Source organism: Aotus nancymaae, unplaced genomic scaffold (genome assembly GCF_030222135.1).
Source record: "Aotus nancymaae isolate 86718 unplaced genomic scaffold, 86718_ANA_hifiasm-v0.15.2.pri h1tg000141l, whole genome shotgun sequence".
NCBI lineage: Eukaryota > Metazoa > Chordata > Mammalia > Primates > Aotidae > Aotus > Aotus nancymaae.
This window is the reverse complement of record NW_026988556.1, coordinates 1,477,375-1,497,007: the sequence shown is the minus strand read 5'-3', so window position 1 is coordinate 1,497,007 and position 19,633 is coordinate 1,477,375. Positions and strand designations below refer to the sequence as shown.

The 19,633-nt window shown below is 35.4% G+C and overlaps 1 protein-coding gene across 6 annotated transcripts in view; it reads left to right on the top strand.

Moving 5' to 3' along the window:
• LOC135272894 (dynein axonemal heavy chain 6-like) overlaps nt 1-19,633 on the top strand; it is a 72,479-nt gene that overhangs the window by 22,753 nt on the left and 30,093 nt on the right. For 5 of the 6 annotated variants that reach the window (XM_064371605.1, XM_064371607.1, XM_064371604.1 and 2 more), the window contains exons 3-5: nt 3,182-3,355; nt 6,715-6,956; nt 19,347-19,614. In XM_064371605.1, the coding sequence (XP_064227675.1) occupies nt 3,182-3,355; nt 6,715-6,956; nt 19,347-19,614 (684 nt within the window). The other variant, XM_064371608.1, reaches the window with a different exon arrangement.

The following is a 19,633-nucleotide window of genomic DNA, read 5'->3' as shown; positions in this document are numbered from 1 at the left end:
TTAACTATGTATGCTTTAAGACTCTTTTAGATATTAGGGTACCATTTAACACTGGAAAATCTAGTAAACATGTCATATTTAGACATATAGTTTTATTATTTTCAACATACATGCCTTTGTCTTTAAAAAATTGTGTGCATGTTGAAAATACTTAATTTTTAGAAACCATTTATGCCCTTGGATAATTATAAATGTATGTAAAGGAGCTGTGAAAGGGAAAAAAATTAAAAAGTGAAAGTTCTCCTCTCCACCCTTAGACATTAGCTACCATCATTAGTGTGTGCCCTTCAGATTGTTTTATGTTTATTCAAATATTTTTGCATATATATTTGTGTTTATAAACATAGACAGTTTTAAGGTAAGATTATACAATGCATACTGATCTTCTAGGTGCTTATTTCACTTAATCATATAGAAATATTTCTCATCCTTGCATGTAGAGCTGTCTTTTCTAACCGCTGCACTGTACTTTGTTGCATAGAGGTACCATAACACAGTACTGATTAACTGGTCTCATATTGATGTGAGTTCAAGTAATTTCCTTTTTGTTTTTGTTTTGTTTTTTTTGGTTTTGTTTATTTTGTTTTTATTTTGCTACTTCAGATAATGCTGTGTTGAATGGCGTCTTTGTACATATCAAGGTGCATTCCTAGAAATGGTATCTTTAGGTTATATGTACATTTTTAATTTCAAAAAAAATTACCCGATTGCCCTCCAAAAATGTACTTTTTCACCTACAGTGTATGAGAGGACCTGTTTACTCACATCTTTGCCAAACCTGGTGCTATCAGTTTTTTTTTTAATTTTTGCTAGACTGATATGTTAAAAATGGCATCACATTGTTATAATTTGCATCTTATTAATGAAGTTAGGTATATTTTCATTTATTCATCACCACATATATTACTTATTTTGTGGATTATCTGTTCATAACCTTTGTCCACTTTAAGTTGTCTTTATCTTGCTTATTTTTAAGTTTTAAAAAATATGGATATTAATCCTTATTTTATTGCTTCTCAAACTTAAGTTTGAGTACTGATTTCTCTTGAAGGAAAGCATTCGTAATCCATCATGCTAATTTGTTATTTTTTATTTAATGTTACTTTATGTGAAAAAAAATTATGCTAAGAATTAATTCTAATTGTTAATAAACAAATTGACACCTTAAATACAAAGAAAATACAAAACCAATACAAACAGAATCAACACAAAATGCAAAGTCGCTATTGTTGTTGGTTTAACACTGCACCTCCATTTGCATGGTGGATGTGGCACTGACTGCTGCCCTCCTCTTCCCCAGGGTTCAGTGTGCCTGGGCCACCACATGTGTGGGGCACCAAGTCCACCTTCCCATTTTGCTCCCATGGAATTAGTGTGAAACTTTTTACATCTATTTCTCTCTGACATATTTGCCTTCACTTACCAGCCTGGCCAAGATGGTGATACCTCGTCTCTACTAAATATATAAAAATTAGCTGGGCATGGTGGCGGGTGCCTATAATCCCAGCCACTCAGGAGGCTGAGGCAGAGAATTGTTTGAACCCAGGAGACAGAGGTTGCAGTGAGCCGAGATTGTGCCACTGCACTGCAAAATGGGTGACAGAACAAGATTCCATCTCAAAAAAAAAAAAAGTGTATCATTAACTGTTGATCATTAAAGTTGTTCAACTTGTCACCAGTGTCATCCACTCATGTATGTTAAAAGTTTGTTTGTTATGTGCCTCCTCTGTGCCAGGGTTTGAGTCATGCTCTGAGGAAGGAACAAAGCAAATGAACAAAGCAGACAGGATTCCTGTTGACATTCTAGTAATTCTAACAATTTCATCTAGTGATAGTAACTATTAAGAAAATAAGCCAAACGCAGTGGCTCATGCCTGTAATCCCAGCACTTTGGGAGGTGAAGGGAAAGGATCGTTGAGCCCAGGAGGTCGAGGCTGCAGTGAGCTATGAATATACCACTGCACTCCAGCCTGAGTGACAGAGCAAGATCCTGTCTCTAAGAAAAGAAAAGAACACACAGAATGTGGTAGACACTAAGAAGAGACTACTTCAGATTGGGTGACTAGAAAGGTCTCTCTGAGGAGATGTTATCTGAACAAGTCCCAGCCAACAGCCTGTATCAACTGCCAGACATCTGCAATTTATGTAGAGCTTGCCTCTACTCCACTGGGCACCAGCTAATAGTCTTTTCTTTTTGTATTTAGTACTTTTCTTTTCAAGATCTCTTCTAAGGCAGATCTAGTGGTAATGAAATCTCTCAACATATGCTTATTTGTTTTCCTTACTCATTTCAGTAGGTTTCACAGAAGGGTTTTCCAAATGTGCATTTATCTTAACATCATATTTATAGATCATTGTTTGGTCTCCGTGAAGTCACCCTGTGTAAACAGACAACTTTTCTTCTTCTTCTCAACTTGTGATTCTGGTCTCTATTCCTTTTTAGCACTATTAGGTAACTTAGATCTCCCTCATCTCTGTAGCACCAGCTAGGCTTTTCCTTTCTTCAGGAGTCGCTCAAAAGGGATTTTCATCTGAAACCAAAGGCAGTTTACCTGAAAAGTTAACTGCTTTTCTTTACTTAATCTCAAGCCTTTTTTTCTTATCCCAGTATATGAGAGACTAGCTATCATGATTAAACTCATAATGCTTAGTAACTAAAAGCCATTATAATGAAATATTCACTTTATTATGTTAAAAGCTGGGGGTTTTATTGCCATAGTTTTCAGTTAGATAGCTTAAGATAATGCCACCTATTTTTTTTAGATCTTCTATAAGTTATGACTATGAGAAGTGATTGATGATTTTGGGGATTGATGATTTTGGTGGGAGGATTGTGCACTTCTTCCCACAGTAGAGTATTAATAAATGATGGGGGTTTGTAATGGACAATTAGGGAGTATATGATTTCATACTTCTGAGCCTTTTCTGTTGTAATTTATTCTTGTAAGTATTCATTGATAATTTGAAGTATAAAATTAATGGAATCTAGGTAGAAAAGTCTTACTTAAGCAATAGACCAGGGACAGGCAATGGTGGTAGTTACTATTAGGACTGTGTCTTTCACAGGAAATTAGTACAAGGAGATCGATTTCCAACAGGAAAAGGAGTCCAAAGGTAGTGAAAAATGAAACAAGTTTATATGAATGTTAAAAAGATTAACACGTCTCTCTATTTCCCAAAGCCAGTGCTAAAAGTCTACCAAGATCGTAAAAAGCCAAAATACATAAATGAACAGAATCGATCTCAATTAATGACTTCCGGAATCATTAAACATCCAGTAAGCACAGCAAAAATAAGTTCTGTTACATCATCTACTCGGTTTCTTGAGCAGGAAGATGCTATGAAAAAAATACAGGTATAATATTAAAATACTTAATTGATTCTTTTAACTTAATTTTGTTTTGTATAGCATTGCTAACATGCTTTTAACTCATAAAAATAGTAGCAAAGTCATTTTCTATTAAGTTGCATAATGAGTTTGGGGAATATGACATTTTTTCATTCTTCCTGTTTAAGGAAAACTCTTACAGTGGAGGAAAATCATAAAGGAAACTTTCAGCATCTGTACAGTGCCTTCTGACCTTCTTTTGCATGATAAAGAAGACATAATAGTATTTTGAATGTTTTAACTTTTTTGAAATTTTCATCATTTTTACCAAAAATGGGAATCTTTGAAGACCCTGGTGAAGGGTAATAAAATGGAGACTAAGCCAACTAGAAAGACAACTTGTGTAGCTGGTGAGAGTTGCAGAGTGGAGACAGGTGGATCATCTGAGGTCAGGAGTTCGAGACCAGCCTGACCAACATGGTGAAACCCTGTCTCTACTAAAAATACAAAAATTAGCTGGATATGGTGGCATATGCCTGTAATCCCAGCTACTTGGAAGGCTGAGGCAGGAGAATCACTTGAACCCAGGAGGCGGAGGTTGCAGTGAGCCGAGATTACTCCATTGCACTCCAGCCTGGATGGCATAATGAAACTCCATCTCAAAAAAAAAAAAAAGAAAGAAAGAAAGAAAGAAAGAAAGAAAAGAAATGGTAGCTTGGGGAAGAAATCACCAGAGCTTGCGTTTAAATGAATATCTATAGATAATTAAAGAAAAAAACAGTAAGGGGAGAGAATATGAAGGGCATATCTACAGTAAAGATACCAATAGAGCCAAGATTTCTCTGAGCTTTTGGTTGAGAGGATCCTTTGACAGTCACACATTTAATTGCTGGTTTGGCTCCAAGCTTTGGGTTAGAAGTGCTAGATGTGCACAATTGAGGACAAGGTCTATCCTCAAGGATTTCAGAGTCTAGAGGTATGTAGGTGGACAAGTGAGCACTCAGCACAGAGGAGTATAAGAGCTCTCTTTGGTTGTTTAAGGTACAAAATAATGAAAAACTAAATAAAAAGGACTCTTACACCTGGCCATTGGGGGGCCAGTCAGTGAATAAAAGCTACCCTTGGGAGTTACACTAAGTTGAGAAAAAGGTGTGGAAAGTTAATGGGATAGATAAGGTGGGAGAGGTGGGAGCTTGAGGAGAAGATAGATGGACAGGAGCTTACTTTGGGTTTGGGTGAGATCATCCTGAAAGAATGAAATCATATGAAGAATTATATGGAAATTACAAAACCTCACTTACTATGGTGTCAGTGAAGTGGAGACAGAAGGAGCTCTTTCTCCAGAAAAGATCTGAGCCAGGAAAGATTTGATTGCCTGTAAATTAATTCATTTGCCGTAAAGAGGGCTTCAAGAATTTGAATTTTAAAAAAAGGAGGGAAATTGTACAGACATCTGGATGAAAGTGGGGCTGAAAAGGAATGTTAGGTTGTGAGCTATGATTTTTGGTTGTAGCTGTCACTCAGTGAAGAATTCAGTAAAGAGGAATTAAAGAGAAATATGGAAAAGGGGATTTTTACATAAAGTAAAAAAGATATTTATTCTGAGAAAAAGGTAACTTTTTCAGATATTGATTTATCAGTATGAGTTTCAAATAAAAATGCAACAAGGAGGATTTCTGGGAGATAAAGGAAGACAGAAAGGAATGAAGTTGGAAGCCTCTGTTAATTAAGAAAGAAATTGACTTTCAAATTATACTGGACATCCGTCAGAGAGGAGTACTACAGACATTGTACATTTTATGAATAAATGCTTTCTTTAATTCCCACCCCCAAATCTGAACCTATGTTAATGCTAAAGTTGTGAATCACATTTTCCCACTGAGTTACATAATGAGAAATTAGTGCTCAGAGGAAAATATGTAACCCTGTTATGGAACACATCTTCCACTTAGAATGCAGTAAGACTTTTTAAAAACTAGAACAAATAAAATAAATGCATTTTCTGTTAAAACAGTAATACTTTAATCTCATAAAAATACTAAAGTGGATTAGCCCTTGTTGCAACATTGAAATAAGGTGATATACGTTTTCTCTGGTTCAGGTTTGGCCTATTCATTCACAGAAGAGAACAGTGCCATTGCTGCCATCCCTGGCCAAGAATTCAAAGACACATTTTATTTGCCTTTTAAGTTCAAAGATGTGTTTCCTTCAGCTCTGAACTTGTTGTTAGGCTTCTCTCCAACTGCTATTCAATAGAGTATATTTAATCAGAGATGGGGTGTAATGTTCCCTATGAGTACAAATTTTCTGGAGAAGTTGTTCCACAGAGCTTGTAGCAATAAATCCCTGCAGAAATGGCAGCCTCTGCCAGCTATGTTAATAGGCAATAAAATACTCATGCATATATTTACAGTACTTATTCAACAAAGCAGGTCCACTATGGTGACTTTTATCTTAAAGCCAGTTACTCCTACACTGTCAGAGAGGCAAGGTGATGACCTTTGGAGTTAGTGTCAAATTTCCTCAAACACAATGATTAACCTCCTCCATGAGAGCAACAGATGTGAGTGATGCCACCCAAGTTTTCTGGGGGCGGGGGTGAGTGGCACTGAGAGCACAGACTGTGAAGCCCAGAGAGTAGTACAAAGCTGGAGTGTGTGGACATGGCAGGGTGGAAATCAGCCTTGCTGTTCCAAGTGTAGTCCATGGTCAGCAGGATCCATATCCAGGAGAGCAGGTTAGAAAGGCAGAACCTCAGGCTCCACCCTAGCTGTACTGAATAAAAATCTGCATTTTAATAAGAACCCCAGGTAATTCACTGCACATTTAAAGTTTGAGAAGCACTGGTATAAGGAACAAGCAATATTAGTTAATAAAATCAATGCTTCTCTAAGGCTATCGTATAATTATTCCCAATACTCAATATAACCACCCCTCATATTCACAAAGAAGTAAAGTTATTATGAGTTATGATAACAGCTGTCCAAGACTTCACTCGCTGAAGAGCATCAAGGTTGTTGGAACAGATGGGGAGGTTGAGAGGAGAGGCTCCAGAGAAGATAGATGCAGAGCAATCAAGCAAGGAGCGTGGAGTGCTCCCAAGAATATCAAAGACCAGGTAATATTTTGATGTAATAAACATTGAGTTAAAATAGGAGCTGACAACTGGGACTGCTTTGTGGGAAAAGGATGGGTATCTGCATAGGCAGTAATGAGGAAGAATATCGCTCCCTAACAATGGTTTGAAAATTTTGAGTGACAAGACGCTTGCCTTTGAGGCCTAGACATCTCATGCAATATGGCAATTAGTCCTTGAGGGACATATTTTGTCACTCTTGAGTGTGTACAAAGACTCATTTTTTTTTTCAAAACTTGGCTTTGTTTAGATTTATCAGCCCTCTCCTCCTAAATTGTCACGTACCAGTATTGGAAGAAGAGGTCTCTTCAGGACTAGATCTTCAGCTTACCCTAAGTACACTTTCCATGACCGAGAAGAAGTTATTAAAGCCAACATTCGTGATCCCTTGCAAATCATTAAAATAATACGTGAAAATGAAGATCTTGGATTTCTTTATATGATCCCTGCAGTGTCAAGATCATCCATTGAATATGATGCATATAATCTAAAGTGAGTTATTTTTATGAAACAATTTCTTTAACATAAAAATTACAAATAAGATTGCACATATTATTCATAATTGATTGACTATTAATGATAAAAATCAAATATAATTTTGGTTATCATCGAATGATAAATTAATCCTAATCGCAACAATTATGTATTTTTTATTTATATTCCCTTTATCCATTTAGAAACATTAACCATCTTATCTGTATTATTGAGCTTCTCATATATTTATGCAATGTTATGCCATATATTTTTAATCAGTATTACAAACATATTTTTGATACTTTATAATTACTGAGAAAAGAGGATGGCAATATATAAAAAGTAGGTGCTGCACGATTTGTTTTTCATGTTATTTCATCTTTATAGAGTAGAAGTAAGGATTTTTTAATAAAATGATCTTGATAACTTAGGATATTCGTATAGATGAATAAAATACACACACTTCCTCTGTGTTGTTGTGACACATTTGTTGTTGATACAATTTGAAGTCACATAATTATGAGACTGCAAGTTGCTTTAAAGTAAAAGTTTTAATCAAAATTTAAAATGATAGATTTGTTGTAAATCTTAAAGAGCCTAACAGGAGTGAACAATAACTTGTAGGAAGAACAGAAATGCTTGTGAAAGTGCAATCATTCAGCAAAATTTGTTGAGCATGATCTCTGTAATAGAAACTGTTTTACGTGCTTGAGACACATTAGTAAACCATCCATATCAAAATTGTTGCACTCATGGAACTGACATTTTAGCAGAGGATGACAATAATAAACCGTACATGAGTAAATTATGTAGAATACTAAAATGTGATAAATATTGGAGAAAATAAATAGAGATAAAGAGGATTGGGAGTGCTGAGGAAGAGGTTGTGAATTAACTGGGGTGATCAGGGTGGGCCTCATTGAGAAGCTGGCGTTTGAATGAGGACTTGAAAGAGAAGGAATGAATTATGTGCTAGTGCAGTTATGAGCATTCCAGGCAACAGGAAGTGAATACAAACGTCCTGAAGTGCAATAGACCTGACATGCTCAAGGGACAAAGAGGAGGCTGGTGTGACTACAGTAGAGTGAACAAGAGATAAAGGATATATCATGATGAGTGATAAGAAATATGGAAGGCAGCAAATCACACTGCCATGTGTATACCTATGCAACAATCTTGCATTTTCTTCACATGTACCCCAAAACCTAAAATGCAATAAAAAAAAGTAAATAAATCCGAAACACTGTAAAAAAAAAAAAAAAAAAAAAGAAATATGTTTTCTTCTGAAAATAATTTAAAGGTGAAGCCAACAGGATGTTTTTACAAACATGTAGGGTAGATAACCAGAAAACAGTACAGGATGAGTTTAATGATCCAGTTGTCTGAGCAAGAGGGGTAGAGTTGTGGTTGACTGTGAACCCCGAGATCTGAGACAGTTCTCAGTTAATTTAGAAAGTTTATTTTGCCAAAGTTGAGGATGTGCACAGCCTCAGGAGATCCTAATGACATGTGCCCAAGGTGGTAGGGCACAGCTTGGCTTTATACATTTTAGGGAGACATGAGAGATCAGTTAATATGTGTAAGATGTACATTGGTTCAGACTGGAAAGATGGGACAACTGAAGGCCAAGATGGAAAAACTCAAAGCAAGTAAGGGGCTTCCAGGTCATAAGTAGATAAGAGACATTCCTTTGAGTTTCTCATTAGCCTCTCCAAATGAGGCAATGAGATATGCATTTATCTCAGCACAGGGGTGAGTTTGAATAGAATGGGAGGCAAGTTTGCCCTAAGCAGTTCCCAACTTGACTTTTACCTTTAGTTGAGTGATTTTGGGGCCCCAAGATTTATTTTCCTTTTACAGCTGAGACACAGAAGATTGAATGGAGCAGAATCATCAGGGAAAAATACATGTTTGAGTTCAGATACATTAATTTGGGAATGTTAAAAGGAGAAGAGATGGTAGATGAAGAATTGGAGTATAAAAGAGGCTTTTTCCAACATGAGACAATTCATTTTTTTTTAAATGGAAGACTTAACATATAATGTAATTTAAAACTCTTTGATGAAAAAAAAAAAAAAACCCTTAATAGTATTGTCATTCCTACCACTACCTTACTCCCTTTTCTGGTTTTTATACGTCTTTGGTGAAGAAGTTGTAGATCTTAAGTGGAAACTTATGGAAAGTGGGTTTTTTGGTGATTTTAAAACATACTTCTTGATCCATGTGCAAAAAATGTTTTCATAGTTTTTTTCTTCAGGGAAAAAATAATCTCCTAATAACACAGATATTAAGGAGTGCTATTTGTGATGTTCATTTTCCACTATGAGAAGAGCCAAATTTTGCTCCATGTAGAACTGATTCTCATCTTTTTACCAGCACAAGATAAAGTATTGAAGAGGAGACTGAGAACTGTGCTTTTGTTCAGTTCTGGAGATTTGTTCCTAGATTAATGAGCACTTCTACTAGGGAAATTGAGTTGATGTTTTATACTTTTTTGGACTCTCAGAAGTGATGCTTAATAGTAATATGTAAGGTCTCATTTAGAAAGATATTTTACAATCATGGTTTGTTATTATTATTGCATTTTAGGGTTTGATGTTAAACTTTCCTCCCTAACTTTAACTCCAAATGTCATAACCTTATGAGTAAAGATGATGATTTGGATGCTATGGAGTTAGCAGTAGCTAAACTGGAAGTTAATCATAGTATATACTGTGTCAACAAGATGAGGTCATGCTATACCAAACTCCTTTTAAAAGTAATGTGATAAAATAACTGTGAGACTGTGAGTTTGCTGCTGAAGAATGTCTTCACTATCCAACAAATGTGGTGAAGCTGTGGAAGCATTTTTTATGATTTTTGAATCTAGAGCAATAATCTCTCTCTCTGATAAGCCTATTGAATTTTTCCAGAAAAAAAAATTTGAACAAAATGCAAAATACTGCTTCTCAATATAGAATGGAATAAATGAGAAATTGAGATTTAAACTATGGAAATCATTTAAAGTTGCATTTCCTGTAACAAAAATCTTTTAAAAATGATATGTCATGCTATTGCTTAATCACCTATGGCAAGATATGCTTAGAGAGAAAATACAGTAAGTTATAAGTTATTTGCAAGATTCCCTTATTAACTGACTGTATGCATATCATTATAAAGTGTGCTGACAGGTATTTTGCTTTAACCCCAAATGTGCAATGAAACGTTTGAGAAAAATATGCTCAAAATTTTTTTTCCAATTATCACTAAAAACCTGTGCTATAGAAGAGTTTTTTCAGTTAGTTGTGAGCAGAGATTTAGACTGCAAAAGGCATGTAGGAATCAGTAGTGTCTGAGCACTTAGCTGTGTGTGCAGCAAGAAAGGCTTTGCCCTGCTCAGAGAGAACATTTACATACGACAGTAAACCTCTCATTTTTGTCTTAGGATTGACAGAGAGCGAAAATTGTGAATCTCATAAAATCAAGGATTTTATGTGCGCTAACTGTGCACTTTTCCATGGTCATACATTGAAATATCAAGTAAAAGATTTTATTTAGATCATGATATATGCAGGAAATGAAGAGTAAGATTTAAAACATTTTGTGAAACTAATAATACTAGTAAAGACCATTTCTATGATTTTAGGGGACTTGCTCAAGGGTTATATCATAGAGATATGTTTAATATTTTGAGTAGACAACCTATCACTTATGATTTTACTAATTGGAGGAAAATAATTGATCATGTGTTAGTGGGCATATCTATCCAAAAATCATATTTAAACTCAATAACCTGAGAAGATACTTTTCAATCCAAATGTGACCAAAGAGCTAATAAGAATTTGTTTGCTTCCATTTTCTAAATTGACACTCTCAGCCTTGCAGCTTTATAGCATCATGTACTTGTTGACTTACCATCTGATTCAGTGCTAAAAACAGACTCCAGTGAAATGATCCAGAAATTTTGGCTCCACAGATTGTCTAGAGGCCCAGAACTATGTGATAGAGGCTCTAGTTTTGGGCTCTCATTTCCAAAGAATTAAAGTTGTTATTTAAGATCTTTTAATTAAAAAAAAAAATTCAATAGGGAAAAGGAGCTAGCTGGGTGTGAACTCTCATCTGTGGCTCACACTACTCATCATTCAGCTGACTAAAGAGAATCGTGTTATTACTTTTTTAAAATTATGGCTTATATTTATTATTTTAAAATTTGTGATGAGATCCTCACACAATTTACATAAAATTGATAGTCTGAGTGAGTATCAAATGCCCAGTCAGTGGTTCCAGATGCTAAATGTTTAACACAGCTATAAAGCAAAGCTTCTCAAGAAGTGTGCTGCAGCCAAGCAAGTGACTCCCGGTGTGCCCCAGTTGTTCATGGTGGTAAAAACATTTTTTTAAAAAAACGCAATCACCCAGAAATTTACCATGGGTGAAATTTTATTTTTCTAATATTTGTATAGTTACCTTGTTAAATGTTCTGAATTCAGAAAATATTTCCGTGGGTAGGACTGTGTAGTCCCGTCTGCCAGAGAGCAGCTCTATAGTGGGAACACAACACAGCCTCTGCCACCTTCCTGTTGAACCATCCAACTGAGTTTGATTGTTACTGTAGACACTTCCTTTCGGTTTCTAAGACAAACTCAGTTTATCAGCAAAACTGTTTGTTTTGTCTATGTGAGAAACAGTATATATCCAAAGGATTATAAATTGTTCCACTATAAGGACACATGCACACGAATGTTCATTGCAGCTCTGTTTCCAATAGCAAAGACCTGTAACCAACCCAAATGCCCATCAACGATAGACCGGACAGGGAAAATGTGGCACGTATACACCATGGAATATTTTGTAGGGACATGGATGAACCTGGAAACCATCATTCTCAGCAAAATGACACAAGAGCAGAAAATCAAACACCACATGTTCTCACTTATAGGCGGGTGTTGAACAATGAGAACGCATGGACACAGGGAGGGGAGCACTACACACTGGGGTCTGTTGGAGGGAAATAGGGGAGGGTCAGTGGGGGCTGGGGAGTTGGGGAGAGAGCATAGGGAGAAATGCCAGATATAGGTGAAGGGGAGGAAGGCAGCAAATCACACTGCCACGTGTGTACCTATGCAACAATCTTGCATGTTCTTCGCATGTACCCCAAAACCTAAAATGCAATTAAAAAATTAAATAAAATAAATAAATAAATTCTTGCTTAGTTTTTATTATTATTTTTTATTTTACTTTAAGTTCTGGGGTACATATGCAGATCTTGCAGGATTGTTAAATAGGTATACACATGCCATGGTGGTTTGTTGCATCCATCTCCCTGTCATCTACATTAGGTATTTCTCCTAATGTTATCCCTCCCCAATTTTCCCACCCCCTGCTATCCCTCCCCTAGCCCCCCAACCCCCAACAGACCCCAGTGTGTGATGCTCCCCTCCCTGTGTCCATGTGTTCTCATTGTTCAACACCCACTATGAGTGAGAACATGCAGTGTTTGGTTTTCTGTTCTTGTGTCAGTTTGCTGAGAATGATGGTTTCCAGCTTCATCTGTTCCTGCAAAGGACATGAACTTACCCTTTTTATGGCCACCTAGTATTCTATGGTGTATATGTGCCACATTTTCTTTATCCAGTCTATGTTTGATGACCATTTGGGTTGGTTCCACATCTTTGCTATTGTAAACAGTGCCGCAATGAACATATATATTTGTGTGTCTTTATAATAGATCAATTTGTAATCTTTTGGCTATATACCAAGTAATGGGATAGCTGGGTCAAACGGAATTTCTATTTCTAGATCCTTGAGGAATCGCCACACTGTCTTCCACAATGGTTGAACTAATTTACACTCCCACCAACAGTGTAAAAGAGTTCCTATTTCTCCACATCCTCTCCAGCATCTGTTGTCTCCAGAGTTTTTAATGATCACCATTCTAACTGGTGTGAGATGGTATCTCAATGTAGTTTTGATTTGCATTTCTCTAATGACCAGTGATGATGAGCATTTTTTCATGTTTGTTGGCCTCATAAATGTCTTCTTTTGAAAGTGTCTGTTCATATCTTTCACCCACTTTCTGATGGGGTGTTTGTTTTTTTCTTGTATATTTGTTTTAGTTCTTTGTAGATTCTAGATATTAGCTCTTTGTCAGATGGGTAGCTTGCCAAAACTTTTTCCCATTCTGTTGGTTGCTGGTTCACTCTAATTATTGTTTATTTTGCTATGTAGAAGCTCTTAAGTTTAATTAGATCCCATTTGTCTATTTTGGCTTTTGTTGCCATTGCTTTTTGATTTGCTCTTATTTTTTGTGTTTTCCTTTTGAGGCAATATTATGTGTTCCTAAAAAAATAAGCAATTAGATGTTTCTGATTATTTTTTCTATCCCTTCTTTCCTCCATTCCTCTTGTTTGGTTTTTGATGTTACCAACTGGGAAAAATCTGAATCTTAATTGAATTTCATAATGAATTGTTTTTAAAACACAAAAATAGTTTTTCAAAGCATAATTTGAAAACATATTCTAATAAAATTATCTTGATAAATAGCACTGTAGACTTTTGTAATTTTCAAAGATATTTTTATCATATTTAAGTGTAAGTAATGTTTATTTTTTTTGAAATTTTTATAATTTTACTTCTTAAATTAATGAAACCTATCCTTGAAACTACATCCTTGAATTTTTAAAAACCTTCTAAATGGAAATTACCTAATAATTTTTGAAAACTCATTTTCTGATATTAAGGTCTACAATTCTCTTAAATTATGGTAATTTGGTAATTTATGGTATCATGGTAATATGGATTTAATTTTGACAGATATTTATCTTTTTGCTCATTTATAATGGAAAATTTTCTGTTAAAGCTAGAAAACTACCAGATCTATATGGCAAACACAGTAGTCAAAAGAGATGAGAAATCAGGCAGCATAATTTGTATTATCTCAAACATAGATTTGTAAACTGCAGTAACAGACCTGTCCTTTTGCCTAAATATCCTATTTGTATAAAAATGTTATCAAATTAATCAGTGGTATCAGCTTGAAACCTTCTGAAGTAGAGCCATTCTAGTTTATGTGTGAAGCTATAATTATTTTTTTAAAACTTTATAATGAAGTATATATATTATGTAGTAAGGAACAGATCATTTTGAAGCCATATTATCAAAAAACCTCACCAGGTTGTCTAACAAAATGTAGCTTTCTTAGGCTAATCTATGAAGAAATTTATATCGATTAAGTCAAATTTGAGTCAGCAAGTGGAAACACTATGGGCCCTTTGGATTTTCATTTGGAATAATCAAAAAACTTCCTTCTGGTTAATCAAACCAGAAGTACAACAAGCATTTCTCTTCCCTAGTTTACATCAGATCTACTTTTTTCCAACACAGATAAAAGGCAAACATTGGTTAGATCTAGACTTCAGATTGACTCCGTGCCCTTCCTTCAAACACATGCACACACAAACATACATGCACACACATCCTGGCACTGCTCTGGAGTTCTGGTGATTTAGAGGATGATGGTTTTATTTCACACAAAAATCTGAAGAACCTAGAGCAGTAGGTCTTAGCCTTAGCTGCTCATTAGAATCACCCAGGTTCCAATTCCTGTTACTTATGATTTATCTGATTGGTCTGTGGTAGAGACTGAGCAAGAGCTTTTCTTTAAAACTTGCCAGGTGATTCGAAGATTCAGAGTTACACATCATGGACCTAGAGCAGCAGTTCTCAAGCCCTAAAAGACTTGCTAAAACACAGATGGTTAAACTCCTAGAGTTTATGATTTAATAGGTCTAGGATGGGGCCTGAGAATATGCAATTCCCACATAATGCTCATGCTGCTCCTCCAAAGATGATACATTGAGAAACATTGACCCTAGAGCACCCTCCTAGTGATGAAACTTGGAAATTTCCTCTTAAAAAAAGGAGTTCTTTACCACTTATTTTGCCATCTTTGGTTAATCAAACCAGAAGTAAAGCAAGCATTTCTCTTCCCCAGGTTAGGTTAGATCTAGTCTCATATTGAGTCATGACAAGGACCATTATCAAACAGATTGAGGTTGATAAATGCAGAACTCAGGAAGTGGCCTATTTCTTCCCAGGCACTTGCTTGCTTACCTTTAGTCAATGAATACACCCAAATCATAATACTTGAAGCCATATAATAATGAAAATAGACAACTTAGAGTTGCATAGGGCCACAAGAGCTTATCTAATTCAGCCTTAAAGCACGTAAGGAGTAACTTTCTTGTACAAATCGGAATCTTCAAAGAAGCAGGAGGTAACAGGGTGAACAAAGACATATGTATGCATTCAAGCATGACCTAAGATGAATATGATGAAGAAATCAGCCTGCCTAAAGAGGATGATTTGTGTGGACAGAGAAGGAACTAATGTGAAACAGGAGGACAGTGCCACAAATACCTGGCAGAATAACTTGGATTTAATGACAGGAGCAATAAGGGGCTGTTCAAGGTTCTTGAGCACAACAGTCACATGAGAAAAACCTATGTTTCTGCAATATTAGTCTGGTAGATTGGTTTAAGAATCAATAGAAGCATTTTCAATCACTGCAGTATATAACAGATGGAACTATTTGAAATAACATCACATTGAGGTTTTATTGTTTTGGAAATCAAATATCAGGAGGAGAAAAATTTTAAAAAACCCCAGAGGAGTTCTAAGCCCCAAAGTAGGTTCACTTTGCATTACATCTGAAATTAATAATAATAAGACAATGATTGACCTACCACAAGGGCCCCACAATTCTCTCAGTCTATATGCTTATCTCAAATGAGACACATATACTTTTATAAATTAATGAAAGTCTTGAAGCCTGTGTTTCATTTCAGAGATACAGACAGGTTCTACTGTAAAATAATTTAACAAGGGACCCTTTGATCTTCATTGAACAGCAAAAAAGCACTACATATATTTTTTCCAATTATGAGACAGTAGAGCATAGTTAAATATAATTTTATTTGAGACTTCCATCTCAATCTAATTAGTTAACTAACCAAGGTTCTCTAGTTAACTAGATCCAAAAGTCATCTTCTTTATATGAAAAGTAGGAATTTTGTAACACAGTACTTGCATTTTTAAATGTTTTCTTTTTGGTTCTTAAAGCCTACTTTTTCTGATTATTTCCTCAAGGAAAAGCCTTAGTGGAACAAACATCCAAAACCACTCTCTAGGAGGCAGCTAAAGTTTGATCCTGAGTGCCAAGAAATAAATGCTGAGTGGGCAGTCATGATCACAGGAGTTGTGGTTCAACTCCTGAAATGGATCACTACTTGGAGGCAGAGCATGTAGAGTAAAACATGCCAGTCTAAGGAGTAGATCTGGGGGGTGACCTCTCAGTATTGAAAAAAGTCTTAAGACTAGGATTACAGAGAAATGTGCATACACTTTCTTATTTTTTGCAAATATTTTCCTAACCCTGCAGACCCTTCTACCTACTGACTGGATTGGGCTTGAAAGAAGTCCCTGTTGATCTTTGAGAAAATAATTGCATTAGAGCAGCAGGAAACAAAACCAATTTTCAGGAACTCTAAGAAGGAATGGATAAGGTGGATGTGGCCATTGACACACACCATTCTAAAGGAAACTTAACAAGAAAAGTGTGGGATTTTAGTTAAGTATGTGGCAGGATCAAGAAAAGATTTTCTATATGCTAAAGGGACATTATACACACTGTTAGTTGTGGAGGAAACATAGCCAAAAAACTAGAGTTAGAGAAAAGTGAGGTGAAACCTCTCCATCTCCATTTGGAGGAAAGCATGAGAGGGGGAAAAACATGGTATGTTGAACTTCAAGTGAGGGTATGAGAGGGAGCTTGCCTTGTTTTCACATTCTTTTTGTTTTGTAATAAAGTTTGGTGGTTCACAAACAACATTGTGTATCAAAATGACCCAGGCACCTCACTCACTGTCTTTGATTCTTGGAATACATAAAGATTCTGATTCTGTGTTGGACTCAGAAATCTATATTCTTAATCAGCACCTCAGATGATTTTGATGCTAATGATCCAATCTTTGCAAAGGGCTCTCTTGTGTTCATTTGTTCAGTGAAGAGTAGAGATGCGTAAAGAAGGAAAATACTTAGGGGCTTGAGAATGAAGATCTGCGATAAGAAGAGAAATACAAGTAAAAAGGATTTCTAGGTGGCACTGAACTCCAAGTTAGAATTTAACTCATGGACCACAACGACCACCTTCTGGAAGGGCCATCAGTAGACTACACAAAGCAAGTTTTCCAGACATGCACCAGGGCCGCAGTCAGCAATTTGTTCTTGTTTTTAGGTAACTTTGATGCCTGATGTTAATGAAACATCTGAAGTTGATTACAATTTCAGTGTCAAATTCAAGTTTCACATTTTAGAGAGAATCACCTCAAGAATACCCTAATTCTATCTTTAACTATTGATAATGAGAAAAGGAAAAACATGTAAAATAAATTCCATATTCCTCACCAGCCCTGTGCAATACCTGGCATTTTTCCTGACATTTCTGGGGTGAGTTAATTAGAACACAGACAAAAAGTCAGATAGTGGGATCAGGTTGGAAAAAAGCCAAGCAGGTTGAAGGTTTTTCCATGGCAGCCCCCAAGTTGGCAGAGTCAGTCCATGTGGTTATCTCAAATGAGACACACATACTTTTATAAATTAATAGAAGTCTTGAAGTCTAAGTTACATATCAGATGGACTCAGACAGGTTTTACTGTAAAATAATTTGGCAAGGGACCCCTTGATCTTCATTGAACAACAAAAAAGCACTACTATTCCTCTCCCACTTCGCACAGCACCATCAGCCCCAGATCTCCTTGCAGGCTCACATGAACAGCTCTTGATTTGGGTTTGCTTTCATTCTGGTCTCGTGTGCCGTAATTTTAAAAATAGTTTTGTTACTCAGTTTTATTAAAATGAAAATAGAAATTAAAAACTAAAAATGATTTATACTAGTGGTTCTTAACTTTTTTTTTAATAGACTCAAAACACAGAATTTTATTCCAATGTCTTAAAAACTTATCATACATATATACATGAATTTTCCATACAACAATTTCAGGGATTTCACAAATAACCTGAAGCCTATGTAAAAGGGCTGTGGCCTGGACGTGGTGGCTCACACCTGTAATCCCAGCAATTTTGTAAGTCTGAGGCAGGGAGATCGCTTGAGGTCAGCAGTTTGAGACCAGTCTGGCCAACATGGTGAAACTCCATCTCTACTAAAAATACAAAAATTATCTGGGCATGGTGGTGGGGTGCCTGTAATTTCACTATTCGGGAGGCTGAGGGAGGAGAATCACTTGAACCCAGGAGGCGGAGGTTGCAGTGAACTTCCATGTCAAAAATAATAATAGTAGTAGGAATACTACTAATAATAAATTAATTAAGTAAAATAAAATAAAGGGCTGTGGACTACAGGTTCGAATGTAGAGCCAAGGACTGAAAGACATGGAAAACAGCCGATTTCCACCAGAGTGTTCCTGTCTAATTTCTGTCTAGTACATGTAATTTTTGCATAGTTTTAACATAGAAACAATTTAGGGCTTTCTTTTTGCCCTTAACCTTTATCTTGTTATTCTAAGCTCTCCTAAGAAAGAGAAGCATTTTAGAAAATGTTATTTCCCTAAATTCCAAAATATATTTCAATAAGGTACTATATCATATTTCACACTTGTTGTATTACTGAATATTTCTTGCATTCAATATTTCAGCATTATAGCTAAAATTACAGAAAACATCATTTTGCTATAGGAATATTTTTATTTTAAGCAGTTTTAGAGAATCAGCTCTGTTTTCATTGTTTCATTTCTTTCTCCTGTTTTTACTCTGTTCTTGCTTTCCTTCTTTACTTGATCAGTTTTCTGTTACTCATACAGTTGAAGAATATCCATGATGATAGTTGAAAGAGAGATATTATGAACTAAATAACTTATCAATAATAATAATTTTGTTGGTGATAAACTGGACATATAATCTTGTTCTTGATTCTTGTCTCACCTAATTAATGTTTCCTTACTTTCATCTTTCTCATAATTCTGTCAATACTTAATAGCATAAATTTTTTTTACGCTGTTAGTATTGAATAGTTTCTAAAGAGTTAATAATAAATGAAAACTTATCTCCAGGTAGCTTTGATATAGTACTATTAAATTTATAATTTATAGTCAATTCATTTTAATGTAAAAGTCATGTAACTGAAATCATCAAGCATATTGCCACAGTTGTGAAATCTTTATAATAAACCCAACTTGTTCAGCTCATTTTCTTGAGTAATGTATTTAATCTGAAAGTAGTTTGTTAGAATTTTTTAACTCTAAATAATGTTTGTTTCCCAGAAATGTTTTATCTCTTTAAAACAAAAAGAATAATGCAATTGCTTCATTTCATATTGAATGCTTTATTTATGTCTCAATTTTTATTTGTTTATAGAGTTGTAAGCTATGAGAACATCAATAAAAATGACTACTATACTATTAGCCAAAAGGCAGTAACACACTTTTATAATGATGACATTGAATTTATTGAAATTGATCGATGGGAACAGGAATATCTATATCACAGAGAACTCACTAAGATTCCCATCTTTTCACTGTTCCGGAAATGGAAAGCTTTTAGTGTATGGAGGAAGAATGTCCGCTCCAAGAAAATCACTGGATGTCGAAAATCTCTACAAAAAAATTTGTTCATTGTTAATCCTGTATGTATTTTTCATTCAT